A 20,271-nucleotide genomic window follows, 5' to 3' on the forward strand; every position below is an offset into this window, starting at 1 on the left:
ATAGATGATATCGGAAATATCGGTAGTCCAAAAACACAGAAATTTCGATGGAAATATCGGGATATTCTTGATATCGATAAAAATTGAATAATCACCACGGAAATCGTAAGAAAAACTTGGAAATTTTTACTGAAACTTTTCAGGATGTTTATTTAGTTAATTATCTATTAGTTTATCACAAAAAATTGGAAGAAAATGCATTGCATGATGGATTTAATTGATTTAAGTTGATTATATAGCGAGCTGGCAAACATTGTGAATGTAGAAAATATGTAGTAATTAATGAAAAAAGTTTAAACACACCATAATCATTTATATATAATGAATTAGTACAATATTTTACACTTTAAATATTGCATGGTAAGATACATGAGTGACTTAGTACCACATAGGGTTCCTATCAAGGTCTAAAATATAGATGATATCGGAAATATCGGGATAATATCGATATTTTAGACTTTTCCACACTCTTTTGCTGACACACACATTTCATTTCGTTTTTAATATCAGATCGAATTAATTAAATCAAATCAAATAACAAAAATTAACAGGACTGTGAAAATATGTGGTCATATGTTAGGAAACACATCCTCATTTTAGAAAGTGTTTGCGTGCTTCTCAATACCAAAAATCACAAATTTTAAATTCAGAGACCAAAGCTTTAGTTAGAAATTATTTTTCAATTAATTCTTTTATCTAATGCAGCAAATATTGTTTTTTAAATTTTAATCCACTTTAACTTTATTTATTTATAATCACTAAACAAGTCACGTTGAAAGAGTAAAAATATTGGAATACTTTTCACACACCTTTGGACTTGTGCACCTTATTTTGTTATTATGAGCCAATTAGATTGATGACCACGTCATATTCAAAGTGACATTCGAAGATTAACATGTCAAAGCAAGGGAGATACGGCACTAATTTGGCACTATATAATTACTTCCCTTGATTCCGTAGTTCCAAGTTTTGGACTGAATGGTCGGCAACAGCATTGGATTTAAATGTAACAGCATATATTACACATAATGTAACTTAACGATCACAATCATCTATCTTTCAGAATATCATTCATAAATTATCTTTTGCAAAAAATTGGACAATTCCAAAACTATTAAGACATTTATTTGTAGTGAATAAAACGGACGAATTCGGTTCTACAAAAAAACCCTAAACCCTTAACCAACGGTCATATAATTTGAGATTTTGGTATTTTTGGTAAACATAATCTTTAAAAGAATATTTAAAAAATAAACGGTTCGGATCGTTGGAATACATTAAAAATGAATCCACAAAACTTGTATCACAATTTATGTAAGAAAAAAAATAATGTCATGCATTCATCCCCTTTATATATTAATAGAATATATGCTTTGCTTTGCTTAATTTGGTAATCCACTTGACAATTTATACAAAGCATAATTAGACAAATGGAGAGCATTGTAATGCATTGATTGAGTCTTTTTTGACAAGAAAGTAGTGCTTTTCTTTTGGTCAGTTCAAGAAAGTAAGCTTAGAATATTATCAAGCTTTCAAGCTTTGATTTCGTGGCGTCATTTGTTTGATTTGTAAATCATATCATAATATAACGCGTGTACAGAAATAATTCGTTAAAACGATATTAATCGAGTCATTTGAAAATGTAGGAAGCATGTAACATGAACGTGCACACAACGTACAGTAATATACAAATAAAGTAGAAACTTGGTTTGCTCATATGAAGTCTAAAATGTTTCACTCGTAACAGGCATGCCATGCTTTGAGTATATGGAAGTTTGCAGTTTCTGCACCAGTATTTGCAGGTGGGCTTCTCCCAAACTGAGATTAATCGTTAGATAATTTGATGTTGTTTGGCTTAATATGCAAGCCAAAATAATGATGCGTGACTCTCACATCAAATGAGTACAATAATATTCTACCGTCCAAAAGTAGGTGGTCTGCTACTAATTGTATTGAGACCCTCGTAGGGTCTCCTATTTTTAGAATTTTCCTTCCAATTTTACTATCATACGAGAGAGGAAGAGAATGAGTTCAAGAAGCACAATAGTACATTAGTATAGCTGAGCATGAAATTTTCATCAAATGGAAACATAATTAACACTATGGACATGATCGGCTTAAGATACTGCGGAGGATCGGCATTCCGAAAGAAGAAGGATTAGGACTTTTGTTCTTCTGAGGTCACTTTGTCTAGGCATGTCTAATAAGCTTGATGTTCTACGTACTACCTCCCTGACATTAGATTAACTAGATCAGCTTCACTTTCGTAAAACGAACGGACATCCCAATCATCCTTGGACGATGTAAATGTCATCAAAGCAACCACAATCGATCTCATGCTCGGTCTCAGTTGAGGGTTTTCTTGTGTGCAAGCTTTCGCAAGTTGTGCCTTTTGCACCCGAAAAGCCAGCGTTGCATTGCTAATAAGAAAAAAGATTACTATAGCTTAAGTCTAGACATAATAAAATCTGCATTCCGACATGAAATTTACCTTGCAGATTGAGCTCAAGGGGACAATAATCCCCGAGTCTGGGGTCAACAAGTTTACCAAGACCTTCACTGCCGATCAAGAACATTTTCAAACTGCATCACATTAAGTGTACGTTTTCTTGTCATTTAGGTTATGGAAAACCTTTTTCTGGGGTTTTACTTATTGGAAAGTAGGGGAGGAAAAACTACCAAATCAACAAGCCCCTTTGATTCAGCAACATATTCATTTGTCCTGACAACAGCTTCCATGGCAGATATTAGTTCACAAAGAACGACACCAAAGGCGTAAACAATTTGTAGAAATATTGCCATATTGATCGAGCATACCTAAATAATCAATAATGTCAATAAATAGAGTAAAAGTTGAAGAAAATTGAGTATACGTGAGATTATCTCAATGCGTCCAGTCTTTGAAATTTTTGTTAAAATCAATGACATTGAAATTGATGCTATATTGAACGAACATCCGTTCAATAGCCCGATTAATGAATGAATATACACAACGTTATGGCCTCAAAAATAAGATAATGTGTAAATGAGCATCTTTGGACCTGGGATTACTCACCAGGAAGCTAAATCAAGCCCCCCATATGATTGATTAGCAGTTGTCCTATTCCATTCACGTAGACTCTTGTCTAGTATCTTCGACAAAACATGCATCCACAGATGCAACTGTGTTATTTGTCTTTTAATTCCCAGAAATTATCAGATAATCTCTTCAATTATTCTCTAATTATTGTTTGAGCACGTCTGAAAATCGTCCATTTGTTTTCTATGAACGAAAGTAAAAGACCTAGCGAAAGACGGAATAAAACCAAATCCGGTATATTTGTCTAATATATTGCCAGTCACTGCAATTGTCATGCATACGATTTATTAATGACAATTAGGAGAATTAAATACATCATGGCTCATCTGAGTTCTAATCTCTTGCAAGTGTACCAAAAACTATATTTAGCTTATGATACTAAAAACTATTTTAACCTATGACAGAAATTTCGACAAGACTGTCTAATTATGATAGTTCTCACATCGCATGGACTAGAGTAGAATTGAATGGACCTCAAATACAAAAATCATGTGTGTTTGTGTGAGGCTCTCTGTAAATGGTGTGGTTGGGCGCCCCTCAGTTGACTTTTTATGGTTTCTAAGGAGTATAGTAATGAATAAAATAATTATAATGCAAGTTAACCTCTTGCCGAGTATGTTTAAGTCAGAAAAAGCATTAACCAGAAATTTTCACTTTCATGACACGCATACACTGTCATCATAGTGTACCTTGCTAATTAGATAATGTTATATAAAGAGAAATACATATGTTGATGCACAAAATTAGCGAGGATTTTGGTATAACAGAAAGTGTTAAGTTTGTGACCTTCGTTAGATTGCTCTAGTCATTAGTGTGGATAAGTAAGTAAATGGATAGGGACATGGAAGTAAACACAAGATGTACGTGGTTCGCCCAGATTGGCTACGTCCACGGAGTAGAGAAGTTCTCATTAATTGTGAAGGGTTTACACAAGTACATAGGTTCAAGCACTCCTTTAGTGAGTACTAGTGAATGATTTAGTACAAATAACATTAGGAAATATTGTGAGAGAATGATCTTTATTTATAGAAGAGAGTTTCTAGTTTTATTTTGACAGTGACACGTGTCGTGTTGTGATTGGCTTCTGATGTTAACATGTGTCACGCTATGATTGGTTTCTGATGTCGACAGGTGTCACGCTATGATTGGCCTCCTGGTTGGAAGGAAACTCTTATGGGTCCTTGACGGTATAACGTTGATCAGTGCTCAGTAATTTCGGGATTGATCAAGTATGGTACAAACAACCTATATAACATAGAATTATTGATACGGAATGCCAGTATCACAGAATTATTCGCTAAATAGGATAGAAAAACTTGAACAGGTGGGCTCCACAAATGGATATCAAAACTCCTACTTGCGTGCCAGGTAGGCTCTCATAGATATTTTGGACCGTGGAGCTGGACTTGTGGTAGCTTGAACTTGAAGATATTTTTTTTTTCCCAAATATCTGATCATTCAGAAATCCCAGTTCTGTCTGCTCTGCTCTGTTCTGCTCCTAGTTATCCATGGAATCCTCTGCGGCAATACTCCCACTCTCTCAGCTCCCTTCTGTTTTCCCACAAAAACCCAACAGAAGCAATTTACCTTACAATCCTTCTTGGCTATCCAATTCCAAACCAAGAGCCTCTCGTCCCCCTCGCATGCACTGCCACAAGATGTATGTCCCTGGTGGGTACTTCAGTAAATTTACGTTTGCTCCACACCTATATTTGTTGACAAGAAGTTACCTGCAACGTGGATGCTGGCATTCCTTTTAGTATCCGATGTCGTTTCACGTGACAGTGCGTTATTCACTTGGATATTGTTATGCGTTTTAATTTTTCGACATGTCATATGCAGGATTTGGAGAAGCGTCGCCGGAAGCAAAGGCGGCCAACAACCTCCACAGTTTCTTCACTTATGTTGCAGTTAGCATTGTCTGTGCTCAGCTTGAGGTTCTTTCCTCCTCCTTTCCCTTGTTCTTAATTTCTTCATCGATTTTATATGTATTTTCGGTAGTATATATTTGTTAACAGTAAATTTCTCAGAGCAGAGTTACAACACGGAGGCATACGAAGAGCTGATGGAATTTCTGAGTAGGAACTCGTTGAATGATGGAGACCAATTCTGTGCCAATCTGATGAGAGAATCTTCCAGGCATAAGGGTCTAGGTATGTCCATATCCAACAGCTGCTAAACTCCTGCTACGTAAATTATATGCAGAACGTCTGCTTTTTGTTAGAGATGGATAAATTTTTAAGTGCAATGGTATGGTACACCAAGTGTTTTTATGTAAGTGGTGAGAAATTTTATTTTTTAAATTATTAACTTTTTAACACATATATCTCATCATTTATATACTAACACGTGATGTACCACTTAGTGTTCCAATCACACTAAAAAAATTCTCTTAAAAATAGACACATTGATATTTTTGAAAATATTATCAATAGGTTGAGGAATTTTGTTAACAACGATAAGAAAAACAGACGTTCGTTTCATGGGCAGATTACTAACCTGATCTGACTTTTGACCATGTGGGTTTATTTTTTATTTATGTGGCATCGACATGGCAGCTTTGCGCATCCTAGAGGTCAGTCCATGACTTGTGAATTAAGTCAATTTGGATGCTTATTTTATTTGTTTTATAATCCACAACTTGTTGACAATGACAAATTTGAATATGGGGGGCTATATTTTGTGTCCAGGTTCGATCTGCATACTGCAAAAATGATTTCGAGTGGGACAACCTGCAGCGATTAGCCTTCAAGGTCAGGAATTATCACCTTTCATTTTATTTTATCCCCCATGTCATGGGAAAGTAAGTCTAGCAAAAAGATCATGTTGTCGTGTTCATGTCGTTTTCATTTTTATTCATTATTTTAATGAGTTATGTCATATCAAAACCGTTATCTTAACAAGTTCTTATTTGATATCTCAATAATGACCTGATTCGTTGACGAGTTGTGTCTTTTAATGTTGGATTAACATGTCAGATAAGAAATTGTCATGTCTAATGCCTAGGTCTGGAAAACAATATATTATCGGATTCTTAACGAGTTACCTGAAAACGATCTAACTCGTTAATAGGTTCTTAATAGGTGACCCGAGAACGACCTATATCGTTAATAAGTTGACTCGAACCTGTTTATTTTCGAGTCGTTTTGTGTCCGATTAACGAACCGTGCAAAAAATTATCCAACCTATAGGGATAAAGAGAAAAGTTACCCTTTTTATGATTCTCGATCATTTCTCAATCTTTTGTTTTTGTAGATGGTGGATGAATCGAATACGAGGCTCATGAGAGATTATGTCCTAGAAATAAGTCATGTGGAAGGTGAACAGGGGAAGTGAGAATTGACCCGATCGAATCAGTACATAAAGATGAAGCAGGTTTCCGACGTGGGACTCTATTCTGTATATGTTTCAACAGTTACAGCAACGCCGTATTTAATTTGTTACTACTAACGTTCGATAAAAAATGTATGCGATTACAGTTGCTTTCAAATTACCAGATGCAAATCAGGGAGTACCTTATTTACTTCTGTATTATATTTAACTGCCAGCAATCTTGAACTACAATCTACAATATGACGTGATGTTCGAGCCTTGCAACAATATACAGAATATGTAATTTTGACCTCTTGTTTAGAGGAACTAGGATTCTCTCATTTCCTCTTTTCATCCTATCATTTCACATTCTCTATTTTGTCTCTCTTTTTATAAAAAAATTAATATAAGATGTTGACGTGATTTAACCATGACCGTTTAAATAGGAGGGGAGGGAATGAGAGGGAATGAGAGGGAAAAAAAGAGGGAAGAGAATCTTACTCCTATTTAAAGGGCTTCAAGTCTTACAATCTTCACCAAAATGGATTATACAAGCATTTTTCCATGGAAATGTAGGGTCTAAGCAAGAGCACGGAGCCAAGTACAAGGCTCTCCTAGGCTATAGCATAGGGAGAGTTTGGTTCTTCAAGCTTAAAAATATTAATTTTTTGGTTAGTTTATGATTTTTAATTGTCATATTTCACTTAATAAATGAATTTTTTTATTAGTAAGACTGTTTTTAAGAATAATAAAAGTTAAATAAAGGGGTGTGATATCCACACACCCCATTTTACTTCTCACACACTTTTTTAATTTTCAACCGTCGGATCAAATGAATTGAAGAATATCAATGGACATAAATTATTAAAGGGTGTGTGAAAAGTAAAATGGGGTGTGTGGATAGCACACCCCTAAATAAATTCATCACTTTAATCAATATTATATTTAATAGTAATAAATTAAAACTTCCATATCACAAATTGTTCCTTATTTTATTTAGTTGAAAGTTTTGAAGGCTAGAAACCTAGAAAACATAGCATAAAATTCTTGCTTTAAATTACTACATTCAAGTTTTTACTATTATATAACTTTATGTAGGCAACATAGAATTAAAAATTTGATTTCGTAGTAATAATTTTAACGTAGCCTGTCCACCGAATAATTTCTGACTACGGCATTGGGTCTAAAGCATCTTTTCTCACACTCGCATGAACATGTGAGACATTTCTTACGGTAACTAAATTATTAAGGTGTCACTTCTGTACACGACTTTTGCTTAAACGTAGCCCCCAAGATCACTAGAAGTACGGATGAGCCCTGTACTAAAATACGACTGAGCATAGTCTTCAATTTGGCCCAATCTACAACCATGTATCAGTAATATCATTGCTTAATGTTAACATTTGAGATGTTCTACTCAGATTGAAATCTATGAGCAAAAAAGAAAAGGTTGGTTTTGGTTACCTGTAAACAGGGTCGGATTCATTGAGGGGCAGGGGGTCAGCTAATCTCTCGAACTCAGTAAATGTCTAGGGATAATTTAAGTGCTGACCCTCCGAATTTTGATGAATGTCCATGAATGATTTGGGTACTGCCCTTTTAAAGGTTGAAGTTGCCCTTCATATATGCCCTTCAATTGCTTGATAAAATGCATTAGAGAGATGTTGCCCCTTTACAGTCTAGTCCTAATACTATTCACCTCTGCCTTGTTTGTTAGTTGTGATTACATAGAAAAAAAGAACCAAGTAAAAAATTATCAAAAAATGCAAAGTAAATGAAATGGTGATCTCAAATAATAACAAAACATCATCATTCTTGGACAAACATATTAATGAGATGCAATGATATCAAACAATGTTAATGTGTTCAAGATAAGTGTGTTTCTTTGTTAAGCATTCATATGAGAACAGCCTTGGAACATGTTAATTACCCACGCAAATGAGGCATTAACATGTGTGCAATATGTATTTCCAAATGATTTCATGCCTACCAAGACTCGATAAAATGACAATATGCATGCTATTTTTATTAAAAAAAATTGCGCGTTGCGCACACTATTCTTACTAATTCCACTAATATTATTTCCTGAATCCGTCATTGCCTGTAAACATAGTTCACCATAATGCCTCCACTTTGATGGAGGCCCTTCTCTGACCTGTCCGCCCATCCAGCTGATTCTTTCGACTATCTAATCCACAGTAAGAAAACTCAGACTTTGCATGTCCATGCATTCGGGTGAATTTGATTCACTTTATCCATCATATTATACAACAAATATAATGCCTCCTGCGAGGAAAATTAAATCTATAGTCAAAGAAACAAAAAGTTGTTAATAGCGTTTCATAAGGGACTGTATAACTAGTTATGTCATTGCCAATTACACGCAATGCTGAAATAGATGTGACATTATTGTTTTAATTAAAAAAAAGTTATGTCATTGCCAATTACATGCTACTCCAATTTCACTAATTTCACTTAACAACAATGTATTAATATACCTGGCACACAGTCGCATTAGAAAAAAATTTGGAATTTCACAAGCGCATTCAAAATATAAAAATTCAAGCTTTTAGAGTAACAAAAAAACCGTATAAATTCAAATAATAATAATAATAATAATAAACCTCTTATTGCTCGAGGCATTGAGCTTTTCGCTTCCATGCTGAACCAGTCGTCCGCTCGATTGCTTCCATCAGAATTAGACGGCGTTTGGTTAACCACGCTCTGTTGTAAAATCACCAGTAAAAGTCCCTTAAGTTTTCTTCGCAATCCAAACGCGGCCTTAAAAGTTGCCAGACTTCTCTTACGTTGGATTGGGCTAATTCTCGTCCTTTGGATCCGGGTCACCGAAAATTAGAGGCCTCCTTGATTATAACACTGGACTGGACCAAAGCTTAATTGGGCTTCAACCCTATAAAAATAAAGCCCAATGGCTTTGGTTTTTATAGTTTCAATTGTCTAACTTGTAGTTTATTACCTCCAACAAAAAAAAAAAAAAATTATTGTAGTTTATTAGTTGGAATTTGGATCCTTTATGAACCTTAGTGTCTGGGGCCTAATGACCAAGAAATATGAGCTCTTGGTTTGTAAATTGGAGTCCTTATTTTGTGTGAGGTGGGCTAGCAGAATTAGTTAATGGAGACCATCATATTCAATTTGAATGGTCTGGATTGATTGGTCCTTATGCTCTAGATGATGAGATCCAAAGTAGATCTCTGTCATATTAGTTGTAGCAAATGAGGACAACTTTATTGACGATTTGGTATGAAAATAAACACATGTTTATTGAGTATTCAATACAATGCAATGCTCATGAAGTTGGAAGTCCACAGTATTTGATTTGTGCCTTTATTGTATAGTCGGCAACACTCACACACACACACAAAGGCAATTCCAGACCAATAAAACTTCCTGCATTACGAAAGTCGAAAAAAAGTCTATCACACGCACATACAAAAGGGCGACTCCAAACCAATAAGACTTCCCGCATTACGAAAGTCGAAAAAACATCTATCATAAGCAGTCTTATATTTACTTGACAAAACTTTAAAATCACAAATGTGTGTGTATATATATACATATATATACATACATACATACATACATACATACATACTTATATACACACATATTTATAAAGCCAGGTGTAGTATACAGAACTTGGAATAATGGTGGATGATGGTGGTCACGTGGACAGTGGACTAGTATCTAAGGCATATCTTACTTAGAACTTAATAAAATGACAAACAAAGTGGATGCAATGACAACTGGTGCCGGATTATTCTTTGCTTACTTCGATTTCTAAATTGTGAATATAAGTTGAATATTATTTATGGCTTTTTCTCAACTTTGTATAGGTTGTCACCGGAAACTCACTTGCGTCACGACTAACAGTAATAACACATACGGCACAAGCGAGTACCAAAAAAAAAAAATCATTTGCATCAACAATTAACAGTAACTTTACGCTCGAACGATTATTCTCACCTGATTGTCCTTGAAGTAACACTAATAGCTCGTTTACTAACTCGTAATCGGAATGAGAATAAGAAATCCGATTTCGATTACGGATTATACATGTGTTTACTAAAATTGGGAGGAATTAAAAGTGTGTGAGCCCACACAAAAAATGGAATCCAATTCCTTAAATTGGAGGATTTGGATTATATACAAGGTATTTGGATTCCAGATTGCCCAAGCAATCGGAATGATAATTTTTTTCCTTTTATGCCCTCACTTACTTTCATTATTTCCAAGATTATCCTTTTAACCCTAGACTTATTTTTCTTTTGACCCAGCTTATTTTCTATTTTCACCCAGCTCATTTCTTTTCACCCAACCCATGTCCTTCTAACTCATTAAGCATAATTATATGCTCATTTACATTATGCACAACTCTATACATATGCCGAAGAGAAAAAACTACAACTTGAGCGAGAAAATTTAGACATTAAAATCAATACTTAAATTTATAAAAAAAATAAACAAAATCATTTTAGTATGTCTATGAAATAAAAAAGAAATTTAATTTTTTTCTTACTATTATATACTATATCACATTTTATTAAAATATATATATATATATAATATTTGATTTGAGACAAGGGCATTTTAGTAATCATACTGGTTTATATTCCGATTCTGCTAAATTAGTAAACAGTTTTATGGAATTCTATTCCGATTCCGGACAAATTTAGTAAACAACTTCAACATGAATCTGATTTTGATTCCACCTCATTTCAATTCATCCTCAATCAAATTCCTCCTCAAATCAATTCCTCACAATTTAATTACGAATTAGTAAATACGCTATAAATACAATCGTCCAAACTCAAAATTGTGTTTATTCTTAGTCGTCATCAGTACACACAAGTGCATAATTTAATAGTACGTAGAAAATTACATGAAATTCACATGCAGTGCGGGCCATACTGATTGGGAACAGATATAGCGGCAAGTTTCTGTACCATAAATGGCCTTGTTTGGTTGATGGGATGTGGACAGGGAAATACTTTCATGTCATGCAGGAACCCGGATCCTCTTCGAACTCAAAAAAATATGAATCTAAGAATCAAATGATCTGTACCGTTGAAATTTGATCAAACGGCTACAATTATTAGAACTTTTAGAGAGCTCTCCTATTTGTAACCGTTGGATCAATTTCAACGATCCGGATCATTTGATCCATAGGGTCAGATTCTTTGGATCCGAAGAAGATCCGGGTCCATGTATTGTCACTTTCGTATGCTAAGTAACAATGTGTGACATGTAAGTTATTCTTGCTTTCTCGACTAATTGCTGTTGCAACCTATTTCTTATTAGTGTTACATTATAGGGCTTGTAAGCGCTTTTAAAATGATTGAACGCTCTGTTGATGAAGATGTTTTTTAAAGTAATTATTGGTAAAAATCTAAGTGAATCTTGGAAAAGTACTTCAAATGTTTTCTACAAAAAACACCAAAAAAATACTTAATGATTTTGAAATCCAAAATCAATTTTATCAAAAAAACGTTTTTAATCATTTTAAACAAACTTCCGAACGAACTCATAATCTTAATTTAATTTTCTTTTTATTATTAAGTGGGGAACATCTGCAACGTGACTAACAATGCAGATCAGACATGTTGGAATTAATGGAATACACTGTGGTGATTCTCTTTTCTTTGTAGAAGATTGAGCACTGTTAACGAATTGTTGGAAATTAATATTAATCTAGTTAACAGAAAGTGGTTGATTTAGAATAAATATTATGAAAATTAGATAATGGGATCGTCCAGGAAGGAGGATTCTCTCCCCTTCCATTTTCTCATATTTGAACTCTTATGGTTTACCCACGTTAACATTTTATATTGATTTTTTTATAAAGACAATAAGATAAAAAACAATAAGTGAGAGCATAGGAGGGAAGATGATGAAAATAGAAGGAGAGATAACACTACTCCATTTGGAAGGAGTAAGAAAAAGTTCTTTATTCTGTTAACCTACCAATCATGAAAATAAGTCATAACTTTTAGGCAGTCAACAAGGAAATCTGCTCCCTCTGTCTCTTCCTTCCCTTTGTTCGAATTAATTATCACACCGTTACATGTTGTTGAATCTACGTATATACAGATGTGTCAATATTATACTACAAGTATTGATATATTACCAACGTTGTTCACTGTTATATATAACATATAAACTAAGAGCATTACATTGGAGTATGATTCTCGCACTCAGCAAATTATCATGTCCATGTTATGAACCGTTAACATGAACTGTTGAAGGAATCTAAAGGTAGATCACGGGCAGTTCATTGCCTTCCCGTTCATGGAATAAAACTTGGAAGGTCTATACTATACAAGTCCCCTTTAGTTCTTCAAGGCTCACAACACAACATTCAATTTCACTTTTCTTTTATGATTGAGAAACGACTTTAACGGTCCATTATCCTTTTTTACATATTTTTTAGAAACTGTTATTATTGGTACTTTAAAAATCTTATTTTGTACTTCTTATAAGTATATTTTTTAAATATAAAAATGTTTGAATTGTAAAATGAAAATTTTCAAAATACCGATAACAATTTCGATGATAATTTATGGCTGCATCGTTTTCTTAGGGTCACTTCAAAGGGTAGTAAAACTACAGTAGAAATTGGACTTTTTAAAACGTAAAAAACCCATACCATTTGAAGTAGGACTTTCATGATTAGCAAGTCCACTTTATTTTCAAATAATGTTAACTTTTTTTGTGATTCGCATAATAAATAATGCCTCGAAGACCAATTCTATAAAGATCAAAGATTAGCATGGCGTTGCGATACAATATTCTCGTATTATGTAAGTCAATTTCATAAGCATATTTTAAGTGGGATGGTTTGATCATGTTATTTATGCAGCAGTTGTTGGCATCACCCAGGTGTTTTTTATTGTGAGAGTAATCACACATGATGCGATATTTTTTTTTCTATTAGATGACTTACTTATATTGAAGTAAATTCATGTCCTCCACCTATTACATTACGTGGTTATGTGATTATATACACAAAAAGAGAGCATGTAAATGATCTTTTCTTTCATCCATACCCATGAACCCCACCTGATTGAGAACGAGGCTACATATTATGGCTGTACACACAAGATACTGTTATGCATTTATGATTGTCTCCTCATTCAAATCCATCAGCCCGCACGGTAATCCTATCCTAATGCAAGTTTATCTTTTTACATGAGCGTAATGATCCCATCAAAACTTTTTCTTAATACAGAAAAAACTTGCAATAGAACGCCACTAGAAAAGTAAGTTAAGTTAATAACGTATTATCTATAAATAAGTTAGGCATATAACAATTACGTGATTAGTTTACAATACTGTCAAAATAAGTCATTTTCTATCCTTCAAATTAATCACACATGAGCAGATTTAGGAAATAATATTAGGGGGGTCAGTAATAATAATTTTTTTTTTACCAGAAATAGCATGCATATCGCCATTTCATCGAGTCTTGGTAGGCCTAAAGTCATTTGAAAAGACATATTGCACACCTGTTAATGTAAGGGGTAGCATCCAAGGTATCTATGGACATTTACCGAGTATTAGTAGGCATGAAGTCAGTGGAAGGGCATGTATGAAATTAACTCTAATCTTCAAAAGGGCAGCACCCAGGGTATCAATGAACATTCACCAAAGTTAAAAAAATTCGCACTCAAGGTATCTATAGATGTTCACCGAAGTTCAGAGGGTGACCCCTTTGCCATTCAATGCATCCGCCACTGCACACGTGGAAAAAGCCAAGCAGAGTTGACCAAAAAGATATGCAAAAAAGCAGATGATAAAAAACCAGTGACAACTGAGCAACGAAGAAACTCCAAATGAATAATAAAAGTAGTAAGAAAGAGACCTCCCACAAAAGAGTCAAACGTTACTCGCCCACTCCAAAATACCAAACCTCTCTGTTTCCATCTTTTTTTCTTCATTTCCCATATTTTTTAATATTTTCTTTTTTTTTCGCCGACACAATGCATGCACAGTAACATTTTATTTATTTATTTATAATTTTGGGTTAATTACTCAAGCTTCGAATCTCCCAGAGAGACTCTGACTCTTTTGTTTAAATGGCAATGACGCTCATTGCTGGTGGCGATCTGCTACTCCAACTAATATTGCTACCAGATACTTCTCTCTGCTGCTTCTTCTTCTTCTTCTTCCCCTGCGCCTCCATTGTCCTCCTGCATGCGCCCCACCTCACCTGAACACACTACTCCCCCTCTCTCTGTGCTTCCAACACTGCAATGGCTGATCACCCTTCTGCTGACTCGCTCTCTGTGACTCGCTGGCTCACTGAGTTCGTGCTAATCGCCTCGACTTTGGCTGCTCTGCCTCTCGTTAGTGGCACCACCGATGCTTCTGATGGTATTTTCTCATTATTTATCTATTTTCAATAATTTTCTCAGTAAAATTCTTTTTATTAAATAAAAGTTTTGAGCTTCGATTCTGGGTTGGTTTTGTTTTATGGTTTTGAGTGGAAATATTGATTTTTTGAGGGAAAATGGACTTTCGAGTCTTTGACTTTGGGGTTTTGTGATTTTGTGATCTGTTGATGTATTTTTTTTCCCTTCAAAGATGAACCCCTTAGCCCTTGTTTGGCTGCTGAGAAGGAACAAAAATGAGGGAAATTAAAAAAACTGCAGTTGTTTTTTGCTTTTTTTGTTCCATATAATGTTGATTAGGTTAGTGGAAAATGAGAAATTTCATCATTAACTTGGCTAAATTCAGCTTAGAGGAGTTCACCAAATTCAATAGAGGAATCAAGGCTTGAAACTTTACCCCATTTTTGAAGTTTTGGATTTATCTTACCAGATAGCAAATGAAGGCAGGAAATAAGTAGCTAGGCTTTTGTGAGAAATTGGTGTGCTTTTTTCAAAAGTGATGTTCTTTGCCTTGCAGTTCGAGCACTTCAGGTACTGTACACCTCAGTAAACAGTCCTTCTCAGCTAACCGGTTGGAAAAGTAGTGGCGGTGATCCGTGTGGAGAGTCATGGAAAGGGGTAACTTGTGAGGGCTCAGCTGTTGTTTCAGTGTACGATTCTATGTTTCGAAAATGTGGCTGGTTTTGAAGTTTATTCGATTAATTGAGTTGGTTCATTGACTTTGTTAATGTGTCATATTGTTGTTATACCAGAGAGGTTTCCGGGTTAGGTCTCAGTGGAACTATTGGATACTTGCTTTCCGACCTGCTATCATTGTTAAAACTGTGAGAATTCTATCGCTCTGTTTTTCTTATGATTTGTTTTTGGGGTTTTGCAATAAATTCTATATGTTTCAATTGATTTGCTGAGTTACTAATATTAAGTTTTTCGTGTTCATCGGTGATTTGAGCGACAACAATTTTCATGATACAATCCCGTATCAGCTACCGCCAAATCTTACAAGCCTGTAATGCTCAATCATTTATTTATTCATTCTTTTGTTCTTAGAAGTTGTTTTCCTTGCTACTATGATGCTCAATTGTTATTCTTTTTCCTTCTTGTTTTGTGCATGTATGTACAGAAATCTTGCAAGGAACAACTTCACTGGAAATTTACCTTATTCTATTGCCAACATGGTTTCTCTCAGTTATTTGTAAGTTGCCGGTATTGAATTTTACGAAGTTTCATTAACATTCTCATGCAGTTCCGTTACACACGATGAGGATGTTCTGATGTATTTGTGAAATCCATGGTTTTAGGAATGTTAGCCGTAACTCACTATCCCAGTCAATTGGTGACATTTTTGCTCATCTTGCTGGCCTTTCTACCTTGTAAGATACCTTACTCTAGCATTTCTTTTGCATAATCATTCTACCATCTTGACGTCGTTAATGCTTTTCCTTGCAGGGATCTATCTCTTAACAACTTTACCAGTGATATTCCTAATTCCTTAAGTTCATTGTCCAATCTTTCTTCCCTGTGAGTTTTTGTTATCAAAGTGCTGATTTCTATTGAAATTTCTGTTTGTGAATATTCTACTGTTTATTTGCAGTCACTTGTAATTACATCTTGATTTGTGCCAGCTATATGCAGAACAATCAACTGACTGGTACTCTCAATGTTCTGACGGGTTTGCCTTTGACTACTTTGTAAGGGTGTTTTCCCTCCTTGTTTAGTTTAACATTCGACTACCTACCTTTATACTGTTGTTGTGCACATTTTTTTGAGCAGAAATGTTGCCAACAACCATTTCAGTGGATGGATACCCCAAGAGCTTAGTTCAATTCGTACTTTTATGTGAGTGCCTTCTTTACTTAATGCATATCTGAATTTAGTGCTCAACTTTTTCAGTGTGTCTGATTTGGTTCTTAAAATTGAAATAGTTATGATGGAAATGGTTTTGATAATGGTCCTGCTCCTCCACCACCACCATATAACCCACCTCCCCCGGGAAGATCTACTAAGAATCGCAGTCGTTCCGGATCTGGAACACCCCCACAGGGATCTGATGGCCAATCACATGATTCAAAAAATGGGCTGGCCGTTGGGGCTTTGGTAGGGATAATTCTGGGTTCTGTTTTTGTTGCTCTCATTGTCTTACTTGCTCTTGCCTTTTGCATACGCAAAAATAAAAGGGAGGACAGGATTCCAAGAGCTTCTGGGGGAAATGTCTCTGCTCGCACAAATAATGGTAGAATCGCTTTCCTCTTCGTTTCCTTTCCCTTTTCCTTTTGAAGCTTGGCTTTTTAATATGTTGGCAATATGATTTGAGAGGCACGTGGTTTCTTTGAAACAAGATTTGTTTTTTAGTAGCGTAAATACAAGCATTTTCCCCTTTCCAAATAGACGCAGAAAGGTTAACGCTATTTCTTACAAATATTGGACGGTACTCTTGAGTATTGTAACCATTTACATGCTGCACCCTGCTCTATTTTGCAGTAAATACTGAGATGCAAGAGCAGAGGGTAAAAAGTGCGGCTGCTGTAACTGATCTCATGCCTCCACCCGCAGAAATTTTGGTGGTTGATAGGTTACATAGTAAAAATGGATCGATAAAAAGGATAAAATCACCTATCACTGCTACTCCTTATACTGTAGCCTCTCTCCAATCAGCAACTAATAGCTTCAGTCAAGAATTTCTTATTGGTGAAGGTTCTCTTGGACGTGTTTACAGAGCAGAGTTCCCTAATGGAAAGGTAAATTTGTTTATTGTTACATAATATATGCACATGTATAAAGTGAAAGCTGTATTAGATACTGTAACAAAGATGTACATTATAAGCTGTTGATGGTGCTGCCATCGTTATAGCTTCTGTGGTGGGAACTGAACTGCTGGGATCCTGAGCTAGTTCTCTCCATACACGACACAAACGCAGGCACAAATATTGATGGATGTATCTTTATTTTATTTTTCCTTGCTGTGGGGAGTGTAACTAATCTTAATAGACACACACCTTTTGCCGATTTAGCGAGTGAGATATGTAATCTCAGCTGAAGTAAAAAGCTAAATTTAGGATGAAATTTAGTTTGTTACCTGCAATATAGACTTTGGCCTTTGATAGTATTAGATGGAGTTATCTCCACCATCTGCTTCTTGCCTTATCTATTGGGTAGTACTTAGCTTCACTTGCATAGTACTGTTGACTAATGATTACATATATTCTCGCACCCGAGCTCCTAGGTTTACTGAGGTTGAATTCTCCTGTAATACCACCTGTTATACTAGTGGCACATTGACTAATTTTTTCTGTCTTTTTTTCGTAATGTAGATAATGGCAATTAAGAAAATTGACAATGCAGCACTATCATTGCAAGAGGAAGATAATTTCCTTGAAGCTATTTCAAATATGTCGCGCTTGAGGCATCAAAACATTGTTACACTGGCTGGATATTGCGCAGAGCATGGGCAGTGTCTTCTAGTCTATGAGCATATAGGAAACGGGAGCTTGCATGACATTCTTCATTTTGCTGAAGATGGCAGTAAGACTCTGAATTGGAATGCCCGTGTTAGGGTAGCACTTGGCACAGCTCGAGCTTTAGAGTATGTTACATGTTTCGAAATTTAAGTCTGCTTGTGTGAGTGTGTGTGTGTGTGTGGTGTGTGCGGGACATGCGTAATGATTGCTCAAAAACACTTCCTAAGTTAAAGATTCTCCTGCCAGGTACTTGCATGAAGTTTGCTTACCTTCTGTTGTACATAGAAACTTCAAGTCAGCAAATATTTTACTTGATGAAGAGCTCAATCCCCACTTATCTGACTGTGGATTAGCTGCTCTAACGCCAAACACAGAGCGACAGGTAAAACCAATGAAGTTAAATTGTTCTTATGGATTGCGAGTCAGTATTCAGTCGTCATGCTTTTGTTGTGTACTCGAGTGATTAATTTAACTTCATGATTCACAGGTTTCACCTCAGATGGTGGGTTCATTTGGTTATAGTGCTCCTGAATTCGCCTTGTCAGGAGTATACACTGTAAAAAGTGACGTCTACAGCTTTGGGGTGGTGATGCTCGAGCTGTTGACTGGTCGGAAGCCACTAGACAGGTATGTCTGGCCCACGTTATTGAATTGTCAGGTTTATGTTTTCTTTTCCTCAAAATTGCTTGATTCTTTAAGTGTTGATTAATAATTCCCATTTCCCTCGAATTCGTCTAATGTTTAGTTCAAGGTCGAGGTCAGAACAGTCACTTGTGAGATGGGCTACTCCCCAACTACATGATATAGACGCCCTAGCAAAAATGGTTGATCCGGCCTTAAATGGCATGTATCCTGCGAAGTCTCTTTCACGTTTCGCTGACGTCATTGCGCTTTGTGTTCAGGTAACTTCTTTACTAATGCTAGCAGGATTTTTTTTACTGTAGTTAGATAAAGAAGAAGCAATTAGTTGCCCACTTATGGCCTTTAAGAGCATCACTAACGGTTAAATACAAGATCGAGCTGCTCGCACAATTGAAGATAATCGTGTTTTTCTTTCTTCTTGTCACATCTCCGCGAGGAAAGATAAAATAGGTTCTTGTAAAGGGAGGGGGGGAACGTTCAGTTCAAAGTTCTTTAATTTTTTTACCTTTATCTCGTTTCTCATCTTTTAGAAACTAACCATTCACATTGTCTTTTATGCATAGCCGGAGCCTGAATTCCGGCCTCCCATGTCCGAAGTTGTGCAAGCGCTGGTCCGCTTAGTGCAAAGAGCAAGCGTGGTCAGACGTTCAAGTGACGAATCTGGTTTCGCATACAGGACCCCCGATCACGAAGCAATTGACATGCCATTTTAAGTGTCCCCGGCATCCTTTTTTCTCACTTTTCTTTTTCTTGCTAGGAGAGATTCCATGGTGTGTGAGTTGATAGATTCAAACCCAAGCCTCGGGAAGGAGACGACGCAGACAAGTACCTTTTTTCCTGTTGAAGCACATATGTTGAAGATATTTGCAGTTTTTCTTATACAAATGGGGAGGCGAGGTTCGGATGGAACACATAGAAGCGGAGACGAACAAACGATTTGTGCTGAAATTAGATTAAAAAGATATATAATTATGATTCATAAAGTTTTATTTGCACATAATAATAAACCTTACGATCACTGTCAAACAATTAAATGCAATGCAAGTATTCTGGTAATTGGCAGCTAAATTTTTACCTTGGTTTAGCTTCCGAAGCCATTTAAATTCTAAACTCACGGAAATGTTGCTTTTTTGTAACCGAATGGTTACAATTTCAAGTCGTAGAAACTGTTTCTTTGTAAAGTAAAAGTTAGATTGCGTACAGTAAACATTTATTTATGGATTCTCGTTGAGCAGGAAGCTTTGTTGATTTTGGATCGGTCATATAAGTTCCAGAGTCAAATTGTCTGCGAAATGCGAAATTGTTGGTCGCAAAAGCATGATCTTTTTAGGTCCAAATCAATTGCGGAACCACTGTCAAATTATGGTTGACA

The 20,271-nt window shown here is 35.6% G+C and overlaps 2 protein-coding genes across 2 annotated transcripts; both read left to right on the forward strand.

The window, feature by feature from the left end:
* Positions 1 to 4,468: 4,468 nt before the first annotated feature.
* On the forward strand, positions 4,469 to 6,602 carry LOC103446745 (chaperonin-like RBCX protein 1, chloroplastic). The gene is made up of 6 exons (XM_008385875.4): positions 4,469 to 4,750; positions 4,922 to 5,016; positions 5,115 to 5,232; positions 5,638 to 5,654; positions 5,770 to 5,832; positions 6,335 to 6,602. Exons 1-6 carry the CDS (start codon positions 4,588 to 4,590, stop codon positions 6,413 to 6,415), a joined length of 537 nt encoding a protein of 178 aa, XP_008384097.1. The 5' UTR covers positions 4,469 to 4,587; the 3' UTR covers positions 6,416 to 6,602.
* A 7,717-nt stretch (positions 6,603 to 14,319) lies between these two features.
* On the forward strand, positions 14,320 to 19,967 carry LOC103446744 (protein STRUBBELIG-RECEPTOR FAMILY 8). Its single transcript, XM_008385874.4, has 16 exons — positions 14,320 to 14,785; positions 15,320 to 15,452; positions 15,555 to 15,626; positions 15,743 to 15,808; positions 15,923 to 15,994; positions 16,101 to 16,172; positions 16,249 to 16,320; positions 16,425 to 16,490; positions 16,573 to 16,638; positions 16,725 to 17,032; positions 17,281 to 17,537; positions 18,111 to 18,382; positions 18,504 to 18,639; positions 18,745 to 18,884; positions 19,003 to 19,159; positions 19,463 to 19,967. The coding sequence occupies exons 1-16, from the start codon at positions 14,665 to 14,667 to the stop codon at positions 19,610 to 19,612; spliced, it is 2,160 nt and encodes a 719-aa protein (XP_008384096.1). The 5' UTR covers positions 14,320 to 14,664; the 3' UTR covers positions 19,613 to 19,967.
* The last annotated feature ends 304 nt before the right edge of the window (positions 19,968 to 20,271 follow it).

The sequence above is a fragment of the Malus domestica genome, chromosome 10 (assembly GCF_042453785.1).
Source record: "Malus domestica chromosome 10, GDT2T_hap1".
NCBI lineage: Eukaryota > Viridiplantae > Streptophyta > Magnoliopsida > Rosales > Rosaceae > Malus > Malus domestica.

Excerpts from the sequence above, each read along its gene's own strand:
- LOC103446745 (XM_008385875.4), top strand. The coding sequence starts at position 4,588 with ATGGAATCCTCTGCGGCAATACTCCCACTCTCTCAGCTCCCTTCTGTT. Across the intron at positions 4,751-4,921 it reads CCACAAGATGTATGTCCCTG|GATTTGGAGAAGCGTCGCCG; the intron begins GTGGGTACTTCA and ends TGTCATATGCAG. Across the intron at positions 5,833-6,334 it reads TGCAGCGATTAGCCTTCAAG|ATGGTGGATGAATCGAATAC; the intron begins GTCAGGAATTAT and ends TTGTTTTTGTAG.
- LOC103446744 (XM_008385874.4), top strand. The coding sequence starts at position 14,665 with ATGGCTGATCACCCTTCTGCTGACTCGCTCTCTGTGACTCGCTGGCTC. Across the intron at positions 16,491-16,572 it reads GGTTTGCCTTTGACTACTTT|AAATGTTGCCAACAACCATT; the intron begins GTAAGGGTGTTT and ends TTTTTTGAGCAG. Across the intron at positions 17,033-17,280 it reads CTCTGCTCGCACAAATAATG|TAAATACTGAGATGCAAGAG; the intron begins GTAGAATCGCTT and ends TCTATTTTGCAG.